General features: G+C 44.2%; 1 protein-coding gene across 4 annotated transcripts in view; it reads right to left on the reverse strand.

The window, feature by feature from the left end:
* Nucleotides 1-10,101: 10,101 nt before the first annotated feature.
* SAP30BP (SAP30 binding protein) overlaps nt 10,102-21,137 on the reverse strand; it is a 63,133-nt gene continuing 52,097 nt past the window's right edge. For all 4 annotated transcript variants that reach the window (XM_006136432.3, XM_014580247.2, XM_075903667.1 and 1 more), the window contains 7 exons: nt 19,118-19,206; nt 16,593-16,684; nt 15,948-16,008; nt 14,932-14,983; nt 14,425-14,483; nt 13,109-13,193; nt 10,102-12,198 (listed from right to left, as the gene is read on the reverse strand). In XM_006136432.3, the coding sequence (XP_006136494.1) occupies nt 12,017-12,198; nt 13,109-13,193; nt 14,425-14,483; nt 14,932-14,983; nt 15,948-16,008; nt 16,593-16,684; nt 19,118-19,206 (620 nt within the window). In that variant the 3' untranslated portion in view covers nt 10,102-12,016. The remainder of the gene's footprint in view (nt 12,199-13,108; nt 13,194-14,424; nt 14,484-14,931; nt 14,984-15,947; nt 16,009-16,592; nt 16,685-19,117; nt 19,207-21,137) is intronic.

Genomic DNA, 21,137 nt, shown 5'->3' on the forward strand with positions numbered 1-21,137 from the left:
CAGCACTGAATGGGCACAAACGCTGATGGGAACCAGGTTCTAGGACACTGATGTTAGAACTTTCTCAGTGGGGGCCTCTCAACTCTGCCATGATTTAGCACCCGAGGTGAAGCTGCACCAACCTCTTGCTACTCTTAGGATGGGATTTAAGACAGCTATTCCAGTAACAGGGAATCAAGATCAGCCCCTATCGGGTGCTCTAGTTTAGAATACTCATTAAGCAGAGATTTAAAACTGACAGAAGGCGTAGAGAGATTTGTTCTTTTCTGGAAGACCTAATTTATTTCAAAAGTAATCAGTTACTGTATCCCGAATTCAAATCATCAGCTGGCATGAATCAGGGAATGCAGAACTTGCTTCTGAACATCAGCAGAGCCCATGGGGTGAATGCAGCCTGGTGATGTATCTAAGTGCAGAGTGGAATTTCATCTGCAATAGCGCACAGTTCTCATCCTCTGGGATGTACTGATCCTCTCATGTCTTCAGCTGGCTCACTGAATGTTTCAGGCTGGTGGCCTGATGGATCTTGACTTTTCCTTCAGAGATTTTCATTCCTCCCTAATGAACAAATGATCCTGTCTTTCACATTGAAACCCACATTTGAAGAGTCCCAGAGAGACCATCTTTGAACCCGAACAAACAGACTGAAGGTTCCATAAAGAAACTGCAGAAGACATATGATAAGGGGCTGAATCATCAAGAAAATAATCCCTGTGGATCATACAGCACCGACATGGAGAAAACAGAGTTATCCGGTACCCGGAAATGACTAATGGCCCAGAGACACTCCTTTTCTACACATTCTTATCAAACAGAAATCTCTCCTGTACTAAGCAATGAAGTCCTCGTCCCGCAGACCATTTCACATGTAGACAATTTAATTTCCTCTTGCTTTGATACAGCACTCAGAAAGAAGATCAGCTGTTTTATGAAATAGAAAAGTGAACATGAGCTTATAGGGAGCCATTGCAAAAAATAGCAATACAAAGATTCAGGAATTGTATATTTTACAAATTCCACGTTGCTTCCATTCTCCCAGTGATGTAACATACACTCTTGAGTCTTGAAGTAAAAGGAGAGAAAACACGAGTTCTGTTTTGGCCTATAACTTTGCTGGACTCCAGAATGTCAAAAGTTAGTTGTATGCAATCCAAGGAGGGGAGAACACTACGCTTTTGTAGTAACCACAGGCAAGGAGGAAGCTGCTGGAGAAAGATTATTCATGTGGGGTCGAATCCTCAGCTGGAATAAATCATTGCCGCTCCACTGACTTAACCAAGCACCTCTCCCCCAGAAACATGAGCACTGACTTGTATCTACTCGCACTGAAACATGTCCTACAGCCACTAGACTTGATGTTTCATGGCAAAATAAAGGTAGCGGTGTAAGTTCTGCAGCCGAAGGGCTCAGTGGGGCAAATGATACTGGAATAGTGTGTTTCTGTTTTCTGCATGTGACTGTAGAATGGTAAAGTGGTAAAAGATAAAGTGGATCGAGCATGGTCTCTAAAGAAATAGGTCCTTTCTCACGGTGATTTAACAAGTGCCTTTTCATCAAAATTGGGATGGTTGGGCAATTTAAAAAAATTGTGATTAACTGTGTGGCCAAACAGTAATAGAATAACATGGATTTCAATATTTGTGAGTGTACACCACATTTTAAAATGTATCTATTGCAATTAGAATACAAAGTGCACAGTGCTCACTCTACATTTATATTTCATTACAAATACTTGCACTGTAAAAAACAAGAGCCTTTTTCTATTCACTTAATACAAATGCTGCAGAACAATCTTTTGATCATAATAGTTGAACTTAGAAATGTGGAATTACATACAAAAAACCTGCATTCAAAAATAAAATGTACTAGAGGGTAGTGGCCCCTGCTTGCTACGCTCGCCAACCCTACCCCCTGGCTCTCCCCCTAGCTGCCAGGGAAGGCCAGGTCGAGGTGTAGCAACCCTGGCCTGCCCCAGCTCTCCCACCTCCAGTCACCGAGGGGCGGGGCCAGGTTTGGGCTGGACTGAGGCTGCAGCTGGCCCAGCTCTCTCCCTCTGGCTGCCAGGGGTGGGGAGGGATGGGCTGGCTCTCTCCCCTCTGGCTGCTGGGGGCTTGGCTGGGCAGAGGCAGCGGTTGGTCTGGCCTTCATCCTCTGGCAGTGAGGGGGAGATGGGCGTGGCCCATGGTACCTGGCCCTCTCCCTCTGGCTGCAAGGGGGGAGGCCACATGGCTCCGGACCCTGCTGGCGAGGGGCGAGGTCATTCGGCTCCCATGCACCCCCTCTGGACCACCAGCGACACCACACGTCCTGTGTCCCCTCCCCCCACCTGAGCCCTGGTGAGGCTCCTGCGCCCCCTCCTCCCACAACCCAAGCCCCTCCCACACCGCCACCTCCCCCAACTTGAGCCCCTGAGAAGTCACGCAGCTCCTTACCCCTGCTCCCCCCCCCCCCAGAAGCTGCACAGCTCCCGGAAGCTACCATGTGCCCTCCCCTACCCTGCAGCTCCTGTTATGCCCCCTCCATCTCCCGCTTGCCTCTTCTTCCCCACTCTGAACATTGGAGGAGCCTTGTTGTTCAATTTAAATTCTGGAAGCCGCCTGCTTGCGTGGTGGCTGCGGAGGGGTGCTCAGGGGCCAGCAGGGTATGAGGGGGAAGGAGTCAACCACCAACCTATGCAATGCAGCACCGATAAAGGATCATGGGAGTAGGGGGGAAGAAAGGAAGCTGCCTGCCCCAGACACCATGCAGCTCCTGCCACCCCAGCCCTCACCGGGGCACGTTGGAGAATAGGGGAGGCTGCCTGGCCATGATGTGCCTCTGTCATCCCACAGAAAAAACCTTTTTAAAGGATAGTAAGAAAACTTTAGAACCTTTAAGTCCACTCAGTCCTGCTTTTTGTTCAGCCACTGTCTGTTTACAATTTGCAGTAGATAATTCTGCTGCTTTTTGTTTATGTCATCTGAATAAGAGAGCTGGTATCATAAGATATTTATGTCAGGTGTGGTAAAGATTGTGGCCCTTCATGCTCCAACCTCCATTCCAGAGGACATGTCCATGTTGATAACTGATTCTGCTGGATAATGATTCAAAGTAGAACAGACTGCTGCATGTTCATTTTCATCATCTGAGTCAAATGCCACAAGCAGAAGATTTTGTTTTTAGATGGCTCGATTTCTGTAGTGTATGCAGTTGAGTGTTTCTCTTTTAAGACTTCTGAAAGTATGTTCCACCCCTCATGCTTTGCAGATTTTGGGAGGTGCTTCAGATTCTTAAAACTTGGGTCAAGCACTGTAGCCATTTTTAGAAATTTTCCAGTGGTACCTTCTTTGCATTTTGTCAAATCTGTTCTGAAAGTGTTCTTAAAACAAACATGCAAGACCTCTATAACATGAAATATATGGCAGAATCTGAGTCAAACAGAACAGGTGACATTGAATTCCTTGGGGGACAATTGTGTCACAAATTTAATTACCACTTTTTTAATGAGCATCATCAGCATGGAAGCATGTCAATACCTTGTAGAACCGTGTACAGAAGTGCCATGCAAACGCCTGTTCTTACTTTCAGGTGACATTGTAAATAAGAATCAGGACTGAGTGGATTTATAGGCTCTAAAGTTTTACATTGTTTTATGAGCGCAATTTTGTAACCAAAATCTGGATTTGAAAGTTATACTTTCATCATAAAGAGATTGCACTACAGTGCCTGTATGAGGTGAACTGAAAAATGTTATTTCTTGTGTTTTTTACAGTGCAAATATTTGTAATAGAAATACAAAATGAGCACTGTATACTTTGTATTGTGCTGTAATTGAAATTAATTATTTGAAAATGTGGAAAAAATCCAAATATTTAATATATTTAAATTGATATTTTATTAAACAGTGAAATCACTATTTTTTAATTATAATTAATTTGAGTTAATCACAAGTTAACTGTGATTAATTGATAGCCCTAATCCAAAACTTCTCCCCTTTTCAACCTCTTGCAATACAGATCATTTGCCCACACGAGATAGAGGGTTTGTTTACAGTAGGACAGTCTTGTTCACAGGGTTCCTGGGTAATCTCCCCCCCCCCCCCACATACCCTCAAAAGAGCAGCGTCTCAAACAAAAAACAGGACAATGTAGCACTTTAAAGACTAACAAGATGGTTTATTAGGTGATGAGCTTTCATGGGCCAGATCTGAGGAAGTGGGTCTGGCCCACGAAAGCTCACCACCTAATAAACCATCTTGTTAGTCTTTAAAGTGCTACACAGTCCTGTTTTTTGTTTCAGCTACACCAGACTAACACGGCTACATTTTCATAGCATCTCTAAGGGTGTGTCTAGACTGTAGGGTTTTTCTGGAAAAATGGCAACTTTTCTGAAAAAACTTCACTTACGTCCACACTGCTATTGCAGTTCGAAAGAACGTGGGGTTTTCTGATGTTGGTAAACCTCATTCTACGAGGAAGAATGCCTTTTCCGAAAGAGTTCTTTTGGAAAAAGGCGTGTGTGGATGTAGAAGAGGGAGTTTTTTCAAAAGAAGAGGTCTCCAGGAAAAAGCACAGGTGCCCTGGTGGCCACTCTATCCAGAGTAATCACAGCTTAAATGCGAGATAGTGTCCATTCAGTGCAGACTCTCTTTCAAAAAAGCAGATTGCTTTTTCGATGCGCTTTGGCAACGTGGACGCTCTCTTTCGGAAGTTTTTTTGGAAGATCTCTTCCAGAAAATCTTCTTTCAAAGGAAGCCTGCAGTCTAGATGTACCCTAAATGAGTCAGTCTGCATAACACTGCAAGAAAAGCTGCCAGTGCATAATATAATCATGTTTTGGAGATATGGCAAGCCAGGGGTTGAGGCAAAACTAAACTGCTTCTAATAGCGCAATGCTGAGATGGAAAAGAAGCTATAGATGGGCAAAGTTTTTGGTGTTTTAGCTATGGCAGTAAGGTACCCATCAAGTCTAACCTTTCAGTTCTGTCCGCCTGTTCCTGGGGTCGGGGGACTAGATTCTGCCATCCTGCGCACCCCAGGTGAATGCCCAATCTGCTAGGCCATGCCTGTACCCGACCCACTCCGCCTCCCTACCTTCAGGGTACCCCTTCTCCTGCCTTCCCCGTGTGTGACCCAGCTTCAGTTCTGTCCGTCTGTTCCCAGGGTGGGGGACGTGTGGGACGGGAAAGTAAGATTTGTATCATCAGAGGACAGTGAGAAACTACGTAGTGAAACCCTAAGTGCTTCCAAAGAGAACACAAAAGCATGAACCCAGATACACTAAGAAAAAGGTTTAACAAATGAATAAAAACTAGAAGCCATCTGGCCCTGTGGTTCTTATTTAGAAGGAAGAAAAAGAGACCCTATTAAAAGAGGAACAGCCATGAATTGCAAGGCCAGGCAGTGGAAAAACGCTGATCTAAGTTAAGAAAGAAAATGCTGGGAAGAACAATACTGATCCCACTAAAAGAGAAGAGAAGGATCTTGCCCATTAGCATTTTTTGGTTATCAACAGTAATTTGTTTTTACACATGCATCTTGTAAGCCTCCTAGGAAATGCAGTTCTCTCCTGGAAGAGAGACAACTCTGCTTCCTTCAGCTCACAAATCTATTGTTTACCTGGAACATCCCATCCTATTTGGTGGCCTTCTGGGCACTCTGAGAGACACATTTGACGGGTTCTTAAGCAGAGAATTGAGTGCTTGATTCCTAGAATAAAGGGGTGGGAAGAAGCTTTGATAGGTGTCTGGCTGAATTCCTGTTGAAATGATCTCTCCAATGCTGCTGGCATTTGACTGCATGATCAATGGTGGGTAGGGCGCATAAGGCCTTGGTGAGGCAGGTTTTTAAATTTCACATAACCTTTGCATGTTGCATGTAAAACAGACAGGACCGGCAAAAGCAGGACAAAAGCCATAGCCTTAGGCTCCACCATTTTACGATTTGAGGTGCAGCCAACAAAGGTGGCTCAACTTGCTTAGGTTAGGCATCACATCCTGAGAACACTAAATGAAGCCCAGAGCAAAACCTCACACCCTTAGAACAAAGCACCTGATCCAGAAACAGGGAGGGACAGATCTCTGAACAGCAAGCAGCAGCATGCGGAAAGGCAGTCAAACACCAGCACGTATGGACTGGAGGCAAGAAAACTTTCAAAAGGAAAGCTGACAGCACAGTGTCTGTTACAGATTACTTCATTCACCTGATCAAATGGATGAAACCTCAGTAACTGGCCTGCCTTGATATAGCCATAACCTTTAAATACATAGTTTTGGCTGAGATGAACCCATGCAAACAAAAGGAACACATGCCTAGAGGGCAAGGAGACTTGAAGCTCACAGAATGGAGTCATCACAGATGGTGAACGGTACTAACTATATCTCTCAAAGAGAGAAAATGGGAGCAGAGGCTGATTTCATTGTCAGGGATTAAATGGGATTTGGTGGCCTATGTGGAGTGAATTTGTTTGGGTCCAAGCTAGTTCCCTAGAGGACCTTGCATGTTGTAAAAGGCAGCTTCTTTTGTTGACAGCATCAGCAGACGTCAAAAAACCAAAAGGATCCTTGGGACTATAACGTGCTTCCCTAAATAGATCACTGCTAAAGCGCTTTGGCATAGAATCTTGCATTATAGCTGCCTGTTAACTGGCCTATTTTGTCAGCACTAAGCCACAGTACTGCAGCAGTAACAGTACTGTGACTGGCTACAGAGGTATGTGTGTTATAAACCCCATTTTTAAAAGGATAGCAGTGTTTCTGAAAAAAGTCTTAAGAGGCTGAAATTCCAAATGCTCATTCATAGGTCAAGAATATTTTTATATTAAAATAACAAAAAACCAGCTACTGCCCCTGGACAATAACTAGTTTTCCTCCAGTTATATTAATGTACTGATATCTGGAATGCCAGCTAAATATGTACCTAGAGAGTCAGAGCTTAAAGTAAACATATCCATGTTTATTTCAAGTGATTTCACATGCTAGTGCACATTAATGAATAGGTTTCCTAAGAGAGTGCAGTTGAAAGAGGGGGGCTTGGAATTATTACAGATGCAACAGACAGGGAGGGGGAAGCAGAAACATGGGAAGAGGAAGGGTGGGGTGGCCAGGAAGTCTCTGATGAGTAAAGGCATTTACCAAAAAAATTAAAATAATGATCAGCAAACTCTTGTGTAGTGAGTGATTCATCTCTCAAATCTTTCAGTAAGTCACACTGGGTGACTGGTGGGTTTAAATCCTGGGGAGCAGGCTCAGTTTCACATGGGCATTGGCAACAATGCACAACCTCTTTCCAGCTTTTCACTGTAAGAGTTCCTTTTTCCTCCCACAAACCTGTTTCCTGGTGGCTGCCCAGCTAGGATATTTGTTTTGCTTTTTCAGAAAGCCATAGCAAAAAGGGCACATATATTATACACAGTCTACTAAAGCTTTGCGAGATTAAGAACAACACTCTCTCTCTCTCTGCTGTCGATGGTAGGAGGGCTGTTTATATAAACGCACACAAAAGTGACAATCCATTAATTATTAGCTGTATGACTGAGCATTCATTACTCATAAGCAAGCCGCTTACACGTAAATTCATCTGAACTGACAGAAGTAATGCTTTTGGGTTTCCATCACACCAACTTCTGAGAAAGCCACCTGATTTAAAAAAAATTAAAGCAGATCTACACTGCAATGTGTCTTGCACTTGTGTCACTTGACGGTCTTCACAGATCAACAAACTAACCTTTTCAGCAACATAAAGTAAAGCCTTCCTGTTTAGGGGATATGTTGGACAGATGCAGGAGTCAGGAAGGAGTTCCATTACCACCATAGTGTGAAGTACTGTGCAATAGACCTTTTGGAGGACATCAGATGGCAAGATATATATTGTCTAAATGGTCTGATCCAACCTGAACATGTCAATCATAAAGTACAGGAAATTCACACAGTTATCAGAATTGCACCAAGTCATCTTTTCCATCACAACTGATGCTGATGTTTGGGCTTATATGATGTTTTTCAGGTTAAATTGAACTGGTCTTTATCAAGTGGTTGTATCCTCAGAGTTTCCATAATGAAAGTTATAAACTGTAATAGGAATTAAATACACAAGCTGCAGAAGCTGGTACTACTGCTAATTCTCTTGTGTTACTGACAGCATATTGCCTGTTCACATTCCAGTGAGAAGATAAAATACATTCCCATTTTCACTTAAAATCTGAGAGCCTGCTCCTGGCAAACCGCTTCAAGGATGCAGCCAGTTTACTGAGCAATAGGCTCCTCTGTTTGTGACACCCTTTGCTCTCACAATTTACAGGATTATAAAGAACTGCAATAAAGTCACTGATGCTACAGCAGCATCTTTTGTGGCACATGAAATACAAAGCAACATTTAACTGCACCACTACATTTGCTTTGCTTCCAGCTTCAGTGTTTCACTTTCAGCCATGCCGCTGGGCACACTTAAAACCATCTCTATTCACATCACTCACACTCTGAAGGCAACATCACACCAGATGTTCAAAAAAGAGCAGAAGAGAAGTTGCTTTAAGGTGCATGTACATGTAAATTCACCTAACGGTTCATGAGGGACCTTGCTGGACCAGGGGTAGTCAAATCTGGCTCCATGGCTACCACCAGTACTGGACCAGCTGCCAGCCTCCTGGCTGGCTCCCCCTGACACCAGCCTTGCTGCCCTGCTGGTCCCCCCTCCCCACCTCCTTCTCTGCTATGCCAGGCAGCCCCAAAGTGGAGCACTAAGCTCCTGGCCCCATAGGGCAGCCCTTCTGGGTTGTGGCAGGCTGCCCAAGTGCAGTGTGCTGGGCAGCCCTTTAGCAGGAAGACACGAGCCCTCCACCGGGACTCTCTGGTCCTGGAACATCCATGGTCCTGCCGGATGTTGCCGGACCAGGAAGTCCCGGATTACAGAGGTTTGACCTGTATGTCTGTAGTGTCCCAAATCCACCCGTTCTCCAACGGACCTCTGAATTTTCCAGACAGACAAAACTTGACATTTGTCAAAATGACTAGGAAGAGAGCCTCTTCTTAAGTGTATCAAAAGCCATATAGATCCATTCTTCTCCCCCTCCTCCCCACGCTTTTTTAAGTACAGGCAGTCCCCGGGTTACGTACAAGATAGGGACTGTAGGTTTGTTCTTAAGTTGAATCTGTATGTAAGTCGGAACTGGCATCCAGATTCAGCCGCTGCTGAAACTGACCAGCGGCTGACTACAGGAAGCCCGAGGCAGAGTTGCTCTGCCTCGGGCTTCCTGTAGTCAGCGCTGGTCAGTTTCAGCAGCGGCTAACTTGGGGACGTCTGGGGCAGAGCAGCTGGGGTCCTGCTGGGTTGGTCCAGTAGCGCCACTCCTCGGCACTACTGGACCACTCCACCAGCACCCCAGCTGCTCTGCCCTAGGCGTTCTGATTCAGCCGTTGCTGAAACTGACCAGCAGCGGCTGAATCAGGACGCCTGGGGCAGAGCAGCTGGGGTGCTGCCGGGTTGGTCCAGTAGTGCCCAGAGCGGCGCTGCAGGACCAACCGGCAGCGCCCCAGCCGCTCTACCACAGGCGTCCAGAGAAAAGCCTGGACTGCTGGGGGGGGGGGGGAACGTACTAGCTGCGCCCTCCCCCCCCCCCCCCAGCAGACCAGGGAGACGCGGGCGGGGGACCGAGACGCACTGTGGTCCTGCCGCCTGGGTCCTCCACGGCTTTGCTCCCCGTCTCCCTGGTCTGCTGGAGACCAACAGATCAGGGAGACGGGGAGCAAAGCGGAGCAAAGTCGCGAAGCATGCCAGCAGTGGGACAGCCGCGGCACGTCTGGGCTGTCCGCGTGCTCCGCGGCTTTGCTCCACTTTGCTCCCCGTCTCCCTGGTCTGTTGGTCTCCAGCAGACCAGGGAGACGGGGAGCAAAGCCGCGGAACACACCGGCAGCGGGACAGCTGCGGCGCGTCTGGGCTGTCCGCTGCTGGCGTCCTCAGAGGCTTTGCTCCCTATCTCCCTGGTCTGCTGGTCTCCAGCAGACCAGGGATATGGGCAGCAAACCCCGTTCGTAACTGCGGATCCGACATAAGTCGGATCCGTGTAACTCGGGGACTGCCTGTAATATATTTTGGGCAAGCTAAAACATAGGAAAGAAACATGAAATCAGAGAAGTTTATATTTTTGCTATCATCCTTCTCAACACTGCTTTACGGTTTAAAAGACACTTTTTACCTCAGTACAATATGCAACATCTGGACTATGGAATCTGAAAGAAATCAGTATTTATTATTGCAGTTAGCAATCATGTGCACTAAAAACCAGGGGCAGATGACCATTTTGCTGGGCCCCAGGCAGCATAATTCCGCGGTGCCCCCCTTTGCCACGGCGCATGCGCGGGGCCCAGGGCAGCCGCCCCGTTCACCCTGCCATATATCCGCCCCTGCTAAAAACTATCCTAGAGGGACTGGTACAACAAACAGTTTAGTAGCAATTTTTTCAATTTGACAGTGTAAGTTATTCCATCTACCCACCCTCTATCAAACTGTATTTCACAGTCTTTCTAGAGGATTTTGGGCAAGATACTGTACCATACAATACTTACTTCCTTGTAAAATACTTTGAAAGCTGTGAGTGAAAAGGATTATAGAATATACCTGTGGATTATTAGGGGCTGGACTGCTTGTGAAATTAAGAAATTCTGAAGCAAGTTTCCAAAAAGCAGAATTTTAAGAATAATTGATGTATCGACTTCTAGAACATGTGTTTTATAATGAAAGAGCAGAGAAATCTTTTAAAAAGGGGTATAAACACAAAGTATGTCCGGAAAATAGACTATTGGCTGAGATCAAAGATGTTTCCATGGTTTCTTAGATTCCAGGAGGAAAAGTTTTAAAGTAAACACACCCCTACAACACTTACCTAACCACGTATCACAGCACTAAAAGTGATTTTTCCCCCCATTAGCTAGTCAGAGAAATTGACATCATAAGTTATGAAAAGGACACCACGTTTTTTAAAATTTTCTATTTTTATAATGAATTTTTAGTAACATTGGTAAGGTTTGGGATTCCCTCCTTCCCCCCCACAATTTAATTTAAGTTAACTCATCTTTCCTTACAGTGTAGCAAACAGCATTGCCGTGTGTATTATACACTACAAATCACTACATTCTACACAGATACCATAGGCATCTACATTAGGAATACTTTCCTCTGATGATCTAATATCTGATCTGACTCCATGGTAACAAAAGTTCTTTTTGCAACTGTCTCCAAAAGGCATACCTTGACTTCACACAGTCCAGGTTCTGCAAGAGTGTGTATGCGCGAGAGCAGTGGTGGGGGAGGGGAAGGGTAAGAGGCTAGGAAAACTGTATATTTCGTTATTTTATATCCAAAAATGTCAATGCTTTTAAACACCTAATTACTGAAATAAGAGCTACATGGGCTTGCACATTGGGTATGGATGTGAATATCAACTGCAAATAAATGATTAATTATACATGTAAATTATACACTCACATCTCAGGTATGCTTACGAACAAGGATGCTGATCAGCCTTCTGTGATTAATTCCCTTGAGGCACAGCATGTGTGGGTGTGTGTGTGAGGGAAACAGAGTCAGAGGGCAACAACCTTCGAAGTGTAGCCCGAGATGTAATGGAATGCCTGACATTTTCCCATTTATTTTTAAAATTCAGAATTCCAGTAGGGATAAGACCCTGCCAGACACAGAAGTAATAATAATAATGAGCTAACATTTACAAGCTGACACATTGCACACCAACGTTCTCTAGCACACTACACTGTGACTGGCTATTCCAGCAGTGACACAAGGGACGGAGAAACTCCTTTCTATGAAGGTCAGTCCAGTGTGCACACACCTGATGTTCCTGCTTCCTCCACTTCCCTTATCGGGGGCTGGGAGGTGCATGTTGGGGTGGTGGTGTCTGTCTGTTTTCAAGTCTTGCCATTTTGCACTTAAGGAATAAGGGTGACCCCGTTGTTCCCCCTTCCAAAGGGCAGTGCTGTCAATGATAATTCAAATCTGGAAACCCAGGTCAAGTTTCTGTGCACTTGTCACTGCTTTGCTTTTTTCACTATGGTGCCAACAGCAGAGATAACGGTGGTTTTGGAGCCGCTTGCACTGGTGGTTACTGTGACAACAGCTGGCAATGTTGCGGTGGTGGTGAGGATGGTGGGCTGAGCTATGGTTGTTACCGGGATGGCAGAGTCCCACTTACTCTTTCTCTTTTGAGCATCTGATTTGAACAAAATGAAAAGAGACCAGTGTTAACATTAATATTCACAGACCTTAACGATCCCCCTCATCATCCTCAAAGTGCCACTGCCTGAGTGGATGGCAATAACTTGGAATCCCAAAGGAAAACCTGAACAATCTGCACTGCTTATGCCCCTCAACTCTTAGAAAAGTGACATGAGGTTCACTCGCTCCCATATGTCAGAGTAGGTTTGGTTTTGACAAAAGACATGGCTCTCACCATTCCATTAGCATGAGGTCATGGGGTACAGCACTGACTGTTAAAGGGTCATTATCCAAATTACAACATCAATTTGTTCAGATCCTCCTCTCCCAACCCCTTCCACAGGATCTGGGGAAAGACCCATTCAAGAGACTCAACAGCAACAAGTTCCACTAATCACAGCACAAAAGAAATCCTCTCCTTCCCGAAGTTACCCCCTATCAGGGGACCAGAACGGCATTCCCCAATCCCAGATGACTAATATTAGTCACCCCAAGGCTACCACTATTTTCTTTTGACTGGTCTACACTACCACTTATGTCAAAGTAGCTCACATCACTCAGGGATGTGAAAGAGACACCCCATGAGCGATGCAAGTTACACTGACCTAAACATTGTCCACACTGGTGCTATGTGAGTGGGAGACCGTCTCCCGCCAACCCAGCTTCCATCTCTTGTGGAAGTGGAGCAATTATGACAATGGAGAGTGCTCTCCTGTTGGCATAGCCTGTCTTCACCGGATATGCCTCAATGGAGCAGCTGCAGCAGTGTTGAGTGGCAGTGTAGACTTGTCCTTTGTGTCAAGGGGATGGAGAAGAAAGGGAACTTCCAGAGTTTCTGGGTAGCACGAGTGGTGGTTTCCACAATTACGATGCAATGTAAGTTTGAGGTTATTGCATTACTTTACCTCCAACAGCAGTGCTGACTGTTGTGGTTGTGGTGGATGAAGCATTTGTTGTTGTGCCCTTCTTAGTGCCGGTTACAAATTCAATCTAGAAACAAAGGGGTAGGGAAAAGAAGAATAGATGTTAATATCTATGTCTTCTCTCACCATAAAGTTATTTTTAACAAGGTATAAGAAAGAATGTAGGTGATTTTTTTATTGAATCAACTTCTATAATAAGATATTACCTCACCTACTTAGTGTCTCATATATTCTGGGATCAAAACTGTTACAACACCTCAGAAAACAAAAACAATGTATTGAGCTATGCCAGTTAACAGTGTTATGTTGGAGAGAAAGACACATGGTCCCCACTCCAAGTACTACAAAATATACTTGTTATAGCCATTATGAAGATGTGTAAATATGAAGATTCTCCATATGTAGACAAATCAAAAAGTTTGGTACCATCCTTAGTGCACAGATCAGAACCAGGATCCTGGTCTGTACGGACACATTCTTACAATTGTTTCTTTAATGAGAAACGAAGACAGAAAGATAAAAGCTGTCCTAAATTGCAAGCCCCCACACGCATGGTTCACAGAGACTGCACTACAGAAGGATACCTAGCAACCAGAGCCATAACAGCTAGCAATCACATACCTATGAGTCTAGCCATGGGAGATGAGGGGAACAGTCACAGATGACTATCCTTGTCCATAAAGCAAAACAAGAGGCAAACAAAAAGATGGCTATAAAAGTTTGCCATAAAATATACTTGTTGCTAAAAATGCATTCTATAAATATGAAGTGAGAGCTCATTAGTTTACTCTTTGGTTATGATTTCCTAATGCTAGCCACTAATCCAAGTGCCTCACCATTTGGTGGGGATGATGTGAAGTCCTCCAGAGCTATCAAGTGTTTTAAATGCACTGACTCAATTTCCTAACAAGGGATGATATTTTCCGGTATTGAGAGGCCAATATGGGTCTACATACAGTCAGTGAAAGGAGATAATAGTTATTTAGAGAGTTTATCTTGTATTTGAAATACTGGCTGCAATTGTGTGTGCTCTGATTTAAGAACATTAACAAAACTGGATGATATTCAAGGAGGAAAGTCAATTGAGCCTGGAGAAAAACTGACCTATGAGGAAAGACCAGAAACTTAAATCTGTTCAGTTTGGCAAAGAAATGAATAAGATCATGTCAGAACCACCTAAAAATACCTAATGGTCAATACAAAGGGTAGTACATAGAGAAATATGAAGCAATGGGAAGAAATCCAGCAAATAATTAATAAGGATAGGCCTCTAAATTCCATAATTCTTGAATTATTACCTTTGTACGTTCCTTCTTGGCCTTTTCCAGTTTGTCCATTTCAATCTTCTGTGCTTTGGCTAAAAAGGTTGGTAAAAATGTATAAAAAGCAGGAGATTCAGCAAAAGCAGTAATTTCTCCCCACAACATCCCCTCCCCAATCAATGAATAAGGCCCCACATACAGAAAACTACTGAATCAGCTAGGAAACACTTTACTTTCTATCTAGGCAACATTCCACTAATCATTTCTTCAATCTCTTCACTGCAATCAGAGCCTACTTGCATCTCAGACCAAGATTTTTAAGGGAGGGGCTTTCCAAACTAATGGAAACTCAGGAAGTTCTAGATCAGTCTAGCCAAACTGAACAAGTGCCTTCACAGAACATAGCAGGCATGTTCAGACTTTCCATTAATTCAAAGGGGTGTTTAGTTAAAATATGGTAGCTAAAGGTCTAGCATGATTCAGTTGCAATGAAGGTATAAAAACTGCAGGAGTGATCAGAAAGAAAGATATCCTTAAGATTACCTAGAGCCTCATAGTAGGAATCTTCAGACCACCCATGAGGGTCAAACATGTCCTGAGAGAGAATAAGTTCAACATTATTTCAGGTCTGGTTTGAATAGGAAGACATACAAAACTCTTCAACATTTCACTGAGTAACAAACATATACTTCTATTAAAGTACCAAAAGGAAGAGTGGGAAATCTCCTTGCCTCTCTCCCATATCCCAATCAGCCACAACAGATTCATATACAGTGTAGTTGTAGCAGTACTAGTCCCAGAATATAAGACACAAGCTGGGTGAGGTAATTTCTCTTATTGTCTCAAAAGAAGTTATATCTTATTGGCCTGACATAAGCTAAGAATCTATAAAAACTGTGAAGCACACCTGCCACGGGGGTGGTGGTGGTGGTGGGCTGGGGGTGTTACAGCAGGCATAGGCCAGCCTCCGTTGGGGGAGAGGGGAGGAAGCACCACCCAGCCCAGTTACACCCCTAGATGTGGACCCAGCTCCTGGCCCTATCCCTAGCATGCCTCTATACCCAGCTGGCTGCTATTCCCCATATGGCTTTGCTCCTGGTTCGGTCCTTGCTTTGTCCCCTAACTGTAGCTCCATTTTTGGCCCAGGGCTGAGGCGTGGTCAGGATCAGAGCCACACCTGGACGTGGGTGACAACCTGTTGGCCCCCTCTGCAGCCTGGCTGTAGCGTCTTCCCTGTCCCCAGCCTCAGTCCCTACCCTCAGCCACGCCCAGCTCCAGATTTACCCCCAGCTTTGGCCCCTTAGCCCATCCATATGCCCCTTGCAAGCCATAGCCCCATTCCCAGTCCATATCACAAAGCTACAGCTATTTGGGTTCACTATTACACAGAGCACATTTTATACTTCAATACAACTGGAGATCAAACTGCAGACAGATCTCTAGCTGACTATTTCAGTCATCAACCCTGAAGCACAAAGCCCTAAATGACTTTCCTGAGAACAAAGCTGAGAGCTTCATGTATCTGCCCTATCTCCCATGAAATCTTTTACTCTTCTTACCTTGGGATAATTTGTACCAAGTTCGTCGATTGCACAAAATTGGATCAGCTTTTCGTAGATGCTGAGAAAGAAGAACCACCATTAAGTTATTTCTACCTTTTCCCTTGTCCAATTTTAAGCTCATTGGGTTTGTTGGTATAAAGAGGCTGTTGCTCCTTTTCAATGGTCCAGGAGCAGAATCAGAGTGTAAAGAGTAACACACTAAAGACACAGGAACACCACCACAACTTGCAAAGCATACCATAAACCCAGGTTATTCCTCCACCCAACGAGAGGTTCATCTCCCAACTCCCAACCCAAAAACCTGCCATCTACAAGTCATACCTAAAGCCCCACACAACTGGTTTTAAAATCTGTGTTTCAGTGGTGGTTACATGGCTCTCCAAAGAGTCTCATGCTCACTCACTTCTGCCATCTTGTTAGTCTTTAAAGTGCTACATAGTCCTGTATTTCACTTCTGATATGTTTTTCTAGATCCTCTTGCTGATTTCATGAGCTGTGACAGCATCTATTGCTGACATCCCCAATTTCTGATATGGTGCCAGTGGCAGGGAAGACAAGTTTTAGCATTTGTTTTCATGTGGTATTGCAACTCCAAAAAACAAAAAAAGAAAAAACAAACAAAAACAAAACAAAAAAACTCACCTGGGATTACGAAATTCCTTCTTTCTCTGAATGATGTAGTTCATGTCCATACCCTCTTTTATCTTCCTATCGTACAACTTTTGAATCTTATCCTAGATAAAAAGGAAACAGTATATGAGCCAATACCAAGTAGTAGCATACAGGTAAGCTATATTCAATATGCACAAACACAGTTCTCTTATTTCTTTATAGTTAAACCCAGAGGGCATGTCTACATAGTAGGGCTAAAGTCTAATTAAGCTACATAACTTTAGCTATTCAATTGATGTAGGTAAAGTTGAAGTAACTTAATTCAGCTTTTTGCACTGTCTACACAGCAGGAAGTCAAAGGAAGCACACTCTTCCTTCAACTGTCTCACGCTCCTCGTGAAATGAGGGTTACAGGAATCAGAGTAAGAAGTCCCCCAGCTTGACATTATTTCGAAATAAAGTCTTGTAGTGTAGACGTGCACTATGTTATTTCGGATTAACAACAGTTATTCCAAAATAACACTGCTGTGTAGACATACCCAAAATGGCCCTCTCCCACCTTAAAACAGTAATTTTTCAGAGGCAGGAAGGCTGAAGTAGGCATATCATTTGGGATGAGAAATGTTGATGAATCAGCTAATGGAGTAGCTCACAGCTCTTACTACATTTAAAAGGCAGAGGCACAGCAGTTGGACTGGCACAAGCAGGGACTAAAACAGTCCCTGCTCATGCTGTTTCCACGCTGCGCCTCTGCCTCCCCTGTCATCCTCCGCTACGCAGACAGAGGCAGCAAAGGGGGGAGAAGCAACTAGTCAAGTAGTGACTTAACTACCCAATAAGCCTAGGCTTATCAGGTAGTTCACTAGTCACCTACATTCCTAATTTGCGGTGACACGATCTCAGACTCAAAGATCACTCTCCATTCCACCCATGAATTCATTATATAGGGTGGGCTATCAAGCTCTTAAATGAGTAATGATGCCTCCCTGCTTTGTAGTTTCACTCAAGTCTTCCTGCAGCATCAGTGATGGCAGAAATAGTAAAGCAAAACAAAGCAAATTAAACTCCCAATGTGCTTGTTTCAGCTCCCAAGGAAAAATGGATTAGTCTGTGGACTAGTTTGAAAACCACTGAACTATCGGGGTGTACAATCTACATTTAAGAGTTCCAAAGAGTACCATTCAAATTTTTTAGGGTTCTGCAAATGAAAAAAGTTTGTAAACCACTGGATTAGTCTCAAATTGTTTAGGTTACATTCAACATGCCAGCAACACGCTCGGAAAACGTGGAATAAAGGAAGAGTAACTTTTAAAAGATGGGGGGGGGGAAGAAATTATTCAGAGGAAAATAATCCTCTGCCCCCACAATTTCAACACTTTCAATTGAGTAACTCCCCCCCCCCCACACACACCCCTTCAAAATCAAAGCATTTGCCACCACAATATAAACAGGGGAAAGTAGAGGAAGCAAAGAGGTGAGCTATGTATCAAGACTGTCCACCCAGATAAGTACAAAGCTTATAAAGAGCTTTTAAAGCAGCCAGTAGCTTGACAAGGCCAGCCATTATTGATGCAATTAATGGATTATATACTGCCCTTAACAATAGTTCAGCTTCTTAACAGAACTTGAACGGTCCCTTATGATTATGACCAATTCTGGAGATGGTCCACTTCCTAGGCTAACAGTGAAGCATTAAAGCCATTATCTTGGTCTGGAAAAGTGACACCAGAACAGAGACTGGTGTGTGGGCAGAGCTGGATTTCCAATTTAGGCACAGCAGGCACCTGTCTATCTGCATCGGCATCTCTCTAAAACTCAGTGCAACATGAACGTCAGCTGTAGGTGGGGAAGAGGGGCTGAAAATGCTGCGCCCAAGTGCTCCTAATGTGTAAATCGGACCCTAAGAGGGGAGGCACAGCCAAAAGGCGAAGTTGGAGGGCTCTTTCACATGCCCTTAAAGTCTTTTCTCTTAGCTAAAACTGCTCACCAATTTTAATTTATGAGGCTTTAGATTAACAGTGCAACTGAGATTCAGAGGCCACACAGAATTTTGTCCCCTAAGTTATTGAGACAATTGGTGATACCCCAGAAAGCAGACTTGGGAATAAGCAGCCAGCATCAATGCTCCTTTGGGAAGCCCTAAAATATAGCTCACAAGAGGACATGGTGGTGGGGTTAACAGTAGGGGAAGTCAGATGTATGCCTAGACCAGCCCTTTGCCTGTAGGCTGTGGCTCTGGGGCAGGCAGAGCCTGGGGCTGGCTCCAACCCGGCCTGGTGCAGAGGGGCACTGGGGAAGAAGTTCCCTGACCCCACATGCACCCTGCAGGGAGCAGCCTGGGCCCCAGCATGCCACGTGTGCTGGCCACCCAGTCCTGCCCCCTTCCAAAGCAAGAAGTCTGTAGCCAGAAAGGGGGAAAAAAAAATCTCTGTCAAATGGTTTTGATTGCGTAGTAATCTGTCTTGCTGCATTTTACCAGCTCTTAGGATGTTCGGTCAACCAGTTAACTGAAATTTCAGACAAATCCTTAGATTCAAAACTGAGTTGGTACCTACCTGTAGTTGATTGGAACACCTGCCTGGAGGTTCCGGTGGTATTTTGATTTCATCTGGAGACATATTTCTTACTCGCTCTGAGAAGGAGGCTGCAATGAAAGATTGGATATGAGATCTGGTATAGCAAGCAGTTTTTTGTCATAAAAACTCCTTTTACACTCTCACTGACAATTCTGTCATTTTGACAATTCAGGATTGGAAAAATGGGGAGGAACCTACAAGTCAGTATCCAACAAAATGTGGATTTTGTGCTAGGGGCTTGAGACTAGGAGTTCTGCAGAATGGAGGATGAAGAACACGGTCAGAAATGTGCATAGAAAGTTTGTGCAGTACTTGCATTCACCTTGTACTATGTCTGGCTCTGTCCAATGCTTAATCCTTCATTTTCATGAACACAAGAATTCATTTAAATGTGCTGTGAAAAGTTAGTTCCAACTATCAACTAACTGCCCCTTCTATTCCAAAGCAGCTAGCAAGTTTGTTTTTGTTTTTTTGGGGGGGTGGGAGGGGGAAGAGCTCGGGGGAGGTAAATCAGATACAAATGGCTCTGCAAGTATAGGAACAAAAGCTGTTCAAAAGGCATTATTCTATTCCACCACTGCTTCACCTCTGCACCAAAACTATACACACCAATTATTTTACAATCTTGCTCTGAAAGATTCAGACAACGTGCTGTCTGTAGCCACGGTCTTCTTCCCCCTGGCCATCAGCATATAATCCCATGAAGACTGTCAAACTGTGTAAGTGAAGAACCAAAAGGAGGGACAACCTAAACTAGCCCAGACTACAGTCTGTTAGTTTTGAAAGGGATCAAATTTGGACTTATTTCAGGACACGTTTATATAGAAATGATGTAGGCTGAAAACAGGCACACAACAGTTGCCTAAGAGTTAGTACTCTCAGCTTTTACCCTCATCTTAAAGTTAATAACAGATGCTTTGATTTCTTCTTACTAGAAAGAGCAAATCATTGACACTGATGACAGAGCAGTACAAGTTTGACATTATTATTATAACTCGCAAGAGTAATTGAGACTGAAAGAGCAGTACTGTACAGGTTTGACACATTGTTACAAAGCTAATTTTTAATACTTGTGACTATTACTGTGGTTTCTGTGTAATGTACACATCTGAAACTTCAGTAAGACAGAACATCAGGCTCCCATGAAGTCTTACAACTTCATCTTTCAGCTAAAAAATCAGGGCTGAATAAACTGGGAATCCCTGGTGTCTCAGATTCTGAATGTGGCCATGTTTGAACTTTCTAGAATCAGTTCCCTGTGAAAATACGATAGCCATGAACTTGCTAATGAAAACACTTTGCACTAGCACCCACAAGCCATGTCACTCATATTTGTGATTCCACAGCCATAAGACATGAATCTGACGAAGTGGGTCTTTGCCCACGAAAGCTTATGCTCCAACACTTCGGTTAGTCTATAAGGTGCCACAGGACTCCTTGCCGCTTTCACAGCTCCTGAATGTCTATGTTAAACCCTCTTTGAATAAAGCCCAGAAAGGCTCCCAAAGAACAGACAGGATAAAATCTACATCGGAAGGTAAGATGGCATGGTAACACATAGCTAAGGCTGCAAGAACTCAAATTGTAGAACTGTGCAATCATCTTCAAATCATCTTCTGTACCAAATGACTGGAGGATAGCTAATTGACGCCATTTTAAAAATAGGGCTCTAAATGAGATTCTGGTTGAAACTATTGTAAAGAAGAGAGTTGTCAGACACACAGATGAACATAATTTGTTTGGGGAAAGTCAACATGGTTTCTGTAAAGGGAAATCATGCCTCACCAATCTACTAGAATTCCTTGAAGGGGTCAAGAAGCATGCAGAGTAGGGATGTCAATGTGTACTCATGTACATAATTAACTGATAAGGCTGGATTAATCAGTTAACCTGCATGGTGACATGCACCCTCCTTCCCCCCCCCCCGCCCATACCCTCTCCTGCAGCTCAGGGGGGACAGTGGGAGCTGGTGCTGGGGGTGGAAGGGAGAGCCATCTTA

The sequence above is a fragment of the Pelodiscus sinensis genome, chromosome 20, assembly GCF_049634645.1.
Source record: "Pelodiscus sinensis isolate JC-2024 chromosome 20, ASM4963464v1, whole genome shotgun sequence".
NCBI classification, from domain to species: Eukaryota; Metazoa; Chordata; order Testudines; family Trionychidae; genus Pelodiscus; species Pelodiscus sinensis.